The sequence below is a fragment of the Phoenix dactylifera genome, unplaced genomic scaffold, assembly GCF_009389715.1.
Source record: "Phoenix dactylifera cultivar Barhee BC4 unplaced genomic scaffold, palm_55x_up_171113_PBpolish2nd_filt_p 000669F, whole genome shotgun sequence".
Taxonomy (NCBI): domain Eukaryota; kingdom Viridiplantae; phylum Streptophyta; class Magnoliopsida; order Arecales; family Arecaceae; genus Phoenix; species Phoenix dactylifera.
In genome coordinates this window covers 16187-21856 of record NW_024068056.1, presented here as the reverse complement: position 1 = coordinate 21856, position 5670 = coordinate 16187, and the positions used below count along the sequence as shown (strand labels likewise).

Below are 5670 nucleotides of genomic sequence, written 5' to 3'. Positions count from 1 at the left end.
TTATACACCCTATCGAGGCATCGGAGATCAGATATCTCTATGAATTTCCGAAGATATCTGCATTTTCTTTTGTTCTCGAGCAAACAAATACATAATCCTCAACAAAATTATAAATACTCAGAGCCCGAGTTACTGAACATCGAAAGTTTTCCTTCTGAGATTTAATGTTTTCCTATCATAGGAAAAGAGATTTAATGTTTTTAAACAGTTAAAATCCATTTGTTATCATCCTTTGGTCAAGTGAATCATTTTGCATTCAGACTAGCTCAAAGACCTGTTTTCTTCTTACCACACTAACATCAAAATTTACAGTCAAGGGGACAAAGACCACCCTCTTTATCTACTTACCTGTTGTTTTCTCACTATGACATGATTTCAAGAGCCTCTCTAGTTTGTCCAAGAATACTAAATACAGTAGCTGCTATATGATATGGTGTCAAGCCAGCCTCTTCTAACTGATCAGCTGGTGATCCATGGTCAATGTATCCATCTGGAAGAACCATTGGTCTCCACTGCACCCAATAATTTGGAAATCAGAATCAGTATCCTGCAAGACTTCTAATATAACCACACCTCCGATCATGCTACTAGGCGATGGATCTTACCTTAGTTGTGCCATCAAGGAGGCCATCAAGAGCCATGAACTGAGCAACATGAGAGCCGAATCCCCCGATGGAGCCTTCTTCAACTGTGATCAGAACCTCATGCGATTTCACTAGGCTTCGAACGAGGGCGCGATCCAATGGCTTGCAGAAGCGCGCATCCGCAACCGTTACTTTCAGGCCATGTTGCTGTACCAGGGAAGCAGCAGCCAAGCAGGCTTGAACAGCTGCTCCATATCCCAGAAGTGCCACCCTCTCACCCTCAATCAGTATCCTACCTTTGCCCACCTGCCAAAGCCTGTTAATCTATTTTGTCCTCATGATTGTTATGTGAGCTTACACATAGTTGAAGCATAACAAATACCTCAAGAGGGACACCCTTGTTTCCTGCAGGTAGAGGAACACCAACCCCATTACCTCTTGGATATCGGAAACAAGATGGCCGGTCGTCGATGGCTGCTGCAGTGGCAACCATGTGAAACAGCTCAGCCTCGTCTGAAGGAGCCATGACCACCATATTTGGCAGGCATGCCATGTATGTGACATCGAATGATCCACAATGAGTCGGTCCATCGGCCCCAACGAGCCCTGCTCGATCCATCGCAAACCTTACCGGCAGTTTCTGCAGATCCACATCATGTATCACCTGCATCACAAAAACTGAAACATGAGTCTCTCGCAATTCTAAATGTATTTTGGTGAGATCTTGCTTCAAATGCCTATGAAATGGATCAGGTGGCTCATGACTGCATCTCAAGTTCTCATACTTCTGCTGCAAATTCTCGAGAAGCAAATGCAGCGAAAGACATCGACTTGCCTGATCGTAAGCCCGTTGCAAGAACGATGAGTAGATTGCGCAGAAGGGCTTAAGGCCTTCACAGGCTAGACCAGCTGCAAATGTGACAGCATGCTGCTCTGCGATTCCAACATCAAAGCACCTTGCTGGAAAGCGGCGAACAAAGTAGTTGAGGCCTGTTCCCCCTCCCATTGCTGCATGGATTGCAACAATATCTTTGTCCACCTCTGCTTCAGCTATCAAAGCCTCAGCAAAGTATTTTGTGTAAGACTGAGTCTTGGTACTAGATTTGAATTGCTTCCCACTTGCTGGATCAAATTTCGCGACACCTGAAGAGGAAAAAAAAAGACACAGATTACGACATAGCAGACGTTACCACTGAGTAGAAACTAATTCTCAAATCTTCTTCACTCTGCATTCCTCCGTAGAATTCAGTCTTCACCATGATACTTGTCAGCAGCTCTCTCCGCATAGGGGTATCCTCTTCCTTTCTCAGTTACAACATGGATGAAAACGGGGCCTGTTGTTTTTGTGCTCTTAACCTCTTTGAGAATGGTGACGAGGTCATCCATGTTGTGACCATCAACTGGACCTATGTAGTAGAGACCGAGCTCTTCAAACAATGTTGAACCAGATCCACTAATCATTCCTCGAGCATATTCATCAACTTTTGCAGCTAGTTCATGCATTGACCCACCAATCTGCTTTGTGACTCCCTAAAAAATTGTTCAAACACACGTTTCAGATTTTTATGATTGCAGAAAAGAGAAATAACTGGTGCTTTTGGCTGCATCATAATGCTTGTTTGTGCCAGGAGAACTGATTCTAGTTCCTCAGCGGACAATACTGAAGAAATTCCCTAGTAGTACTAATTTCAGTGGCAATAAGCTTGCAAAATCTAGCTCAATAGCAATGTTAAAGAAATTGGTGACCAGTCTTACACAAGACAATTGATCAAAATTTTTGTGAACGTCCATGTACAAGAGCAATTCCTCATAATTTTTATCTAGAATTCAGTTGAGTGAAGCTCTGGTCAGAAAGTTTTCCAACTTTTTGGCCTTGAAGTCTTATTATTACTCTCCCTTAGATAGGGAGGAGAAAAAATGAGCAAACCCAAGAAGTCAACAATAAAGTAGGATCCATGTACAAGAGCAATTCCCTCAAATTTTTATCTAGAATTCAGTTAGAGTGAAGCTCTGGTCAGAAATTTTTCCACCTTTTGGCCTTGTAGTCTTATTATTACTCTCCCATAGATGAGGAGGAGAAAAAATGAGCATACCCATGAAGTCAACAATAAAGTAGGATCCATCTACAAGAGCAATTCTCCAAAATTTTTATCTAGAATTCAGTTGAGTGAAGCTCTGGTCAGAAATTTTTCAAACTTTTTGGCCTTGCAGTCTTATTATTGCTCTCCCTTAGATAGGGAGAAGAAAAAAATGAACATACCCACACTGGCACACCCACATAACCCATCCACCCAAAGTTAAACAGAATATATATGCCTTTGCTTACCTTGGCTACCTCCCTGAGTTCTCTCAGAGGCCGGCTAGACTGCAATCTACTGAGAGCACTGCTCAAAGCTCCAACTGGTGGTATAGGCCCATCAAGATTAGCAGTGGGCAGAGAAACCTGATTGTTGTCATTCAGTATGACAATCATGTCTGAATCAAGATATCCAGCATTGTTCATAGCCTCATATGCCTGTCCCGCGGTCATGGCTCCATCTCCTATTACCGCGATCACGTTGTTCTTTCTTCCCTTCAGGTCTCTTCCAACAGCCATCCCTGATCACCAGAAAGCATTTCATGTATTGGAAGCAATGAATACTTGACGAAATAAATGGCAGCTCATCATTCTCAGAGTAGTGCAACCTCAAGACCAAGAAGATTACATTATTATGTACACTTAGAACCAGAAAACTAGAAGTTTTAGTTGATATGGTGATGCTAAGAAGCATGATTTCTATTATGAACTGCATAATTTAGAGAGAGGTATAGGATCCAAAGGTACCAAGGGCTGCCGAGATACTGGTGGAACTGTGACCAGCACCAAAGGAGTCATACTCGCTCTCCGAGCGTTTAGTGAACCCCGATAAGCCATTCTTCTGTCTCAAAGTTGGCATCTTGTCTCTCCTCCCTGTCAAAATTTTGTGTGGATATGACTGCAAAAACATCGAACTCTCAGAACACTTGGTCTTGCTTCTTTTCCATACATCAAGAAAATCTTATTTGAATATTCGATTGAGAAATAACAAAATAAAATGTATTCATAACTATATTCTAAAGTTTTTCAAGCAGCCATCATCATTCTCTCCATTAGAAGAGAACTGCGAGAAAGTATAGAAGATTTTGGCATTCAAAGAAAAGTAAAGAACCTGGTGGCCAACATCCCAGAGTATCTTATCTTGAGGAGCATTGAAGGCATGGTGGAGGGCAACTGTTAGCTCAACAACACCAAGGCTCGAGCCAAGATGACCTCCGGTTTCTGAGACATGGAAGATGATGTCCGAACGGAGCTCATCTGCGAGTTGTTTAAGCTCCTGTACGAATTAAAATGATAATTCTAGCTTCAGCACCATATGCCACACTGATCTTTCGCTGAGATCCTTAGCAAACGTTTCAGAGAAAGTGTGAAAGGGTGGTTTTAGGCACTCCTCAGCTAACCTTGATTGAGAGATTCTTCATGTGGATGGGAAAGTTGATAGTGTCCAAGAGAGGAGTTGGAGGTCTCTGTGAATGATACTCTCCACGCTCTGACAGTGATGCACCAACACATGGCTTTTTCCTAGTCTGCAAAACACCACAAAAACAACCCCATTTAATTGACTCATACATCCAATTCATTGGTAGTTTATAAGCAGCTTTAAGTCTGAAAAACCTGTAATCAATAATTCTAATTTCTAATTATGATTATGTGTGTCTTAGACCACCTTCATGGTCGTTTTATTCAGATTATCAATTATTAAATCTTGGAAAAGATTCAAAAAATTCCTCATCTTCAACTCAACCATTATATTTTATAACTAAGAATCCAACCACTCATAAGACTCTGTATTACATCACCATAATTCCAACTAAAGACACTGCAGAAGACTTGCTAGTCACCTGAAGATAAAAAAAAAAATTTGGAAGGTGGAGCAAACTAACCTTGAGAAGTCTATACTGATGCTGGTAGGAATGGAGGTCAGCCCCTCCAAGCCAGTGGGAAGACAAAAGAGAGGGTTTTTGGGAAGGGAAGAAGAATGCAGGGAGAGCCAAAGCCATGGGAAGCAACAAGAGGAAGCAACAATAGACAAAACAATAGCAGAGGAGGAGGAGGGTCGAAAGAGCGGAAGAGTTAGTGGGCTTTGTAGAGACGCAAGAGCAAGGGAAAAGAGAAGGAAAGTGTCATGTTGGATGATGACAGAGAGTGAGACCAAAAATGAATAGAGAGAGGACAATGGTCAAGGCGTGGATGCATGTGGCTGCCATTAATTTGCTACGTTCGAAGCCGGCCTACCATGGTCGTGCCTTCCGTCCCCATGAAATCCTCTCCTCGGGCCGACACGATATGGGCACCGGGTCTCATTGGGCCACCTCATCAGAGATTCGCAAAGGATAACGTCGGTTGATACATTCGGAGGAAAAGAAAATGTTAGGGAAAACAAAAGCAAGTGTTCTCATCTCTGCCGAGATTTCCACCGAGATACTTGGATGTATGGGCATTCGGCTGAGACTTATCTGTTTCCAAGAATTAGAAATTAAGCAATTTCCAAGAATGGATACTCCATAGTGCGCATTTTTTTCTAAATGTTTATAAAATTACAATTCTTTACTTGTAGGATTTATCTGTTTTTACTTGTATGACAACGGACCTGTTTGGTTCGTGAGAAGAGGAGGAACGAAAGTGTCACGCTCTAAACCTATCACCCAAGTTCATCATATGACACAGCTGCTTGAACCCTAAAGCTATGCACTAGAGGTCATGCAAGGCCCATACAATAAATATAATTCTAATAACATTGGAAAATCAAATTAAATCCACCATTATCAAATAGCAAAGTTTAGTCAATTACAAAATTTTAAATATTCATCTAGTATCATAAAATTAACTATCTAACTAACGACTCTATTGCACCAACTCGATGCCCAAACCCATCCAATGCTAGGCATCTTGTGACTCTAAAAAAAAAATGCGACAAGAGATATTAGTTTTACAGTCGAGTAAAAATCCTTCACGCATGCACACAAGCATGAAGATGAAAAATAGTTTTGGCAAATATATAGCTGATAG

At 41.6% G+C, this 5670-nt stretch overlaps 1 protein-coding gene across 1 annotated transcript; it reads right to left on the bottom strand.

Annotated features, from left to right (window-relative positions):
- Positions 1-231: 231 nt before the first annotated feature.
- On the bottom strand, positions 232-4814 carry LOC103697243 (probable 1-deoxy-D-xylulose-5-phosphate synthase, chloroplastic). Its single transcript, XM_008779064.4, has 10 exons — positions 4545-4814; positions 4062-4187; positions 3773-3937; positions 3409-3559; positions 2911-3182; positions 1841-2114; positions 1420-1727; positions 967-1248; positions 606-890; positions 232-512 (listed from the first exon to the last, which is right to left on the bottom strand). The coding sequence occupies exons 1-10, from the start codon at positions 4659-4661 to the stop codon at positions 363-365; spliced, it is 2130 nt and encodes a 709-aa protein (XP_008777286.2). The 5' UTR covers positions 4662-4814; the 3' UTR covers positions 232-362.
- Between the last annotated feature and the right edge of the window lie 856 nt (positions 4815-5670).

Coding starts and splice junctions, on each gene's coding strand:
- LOC103697243 (XM_008779064.4), bottom strand. CDS start 4,661: ATGGCTTTGGCTCTCCCTGCATTCTTCTTCCCTTCCCAAAAACCCTCT. Junction 3,938..4,061: donor TGAAGAATCTCTCAATCAAG/GTTAGCTGAGGA, acceptor TAATTCGTACAG/GAGCTTAAACAACTCGCAGA. Junction 1,249..1,419: donor TGCAACGGGCTTACGATCAG/GCAAGTCGATGT, acceptor TTTGTGATGCAG/GTGATACATGATGTGGATCT.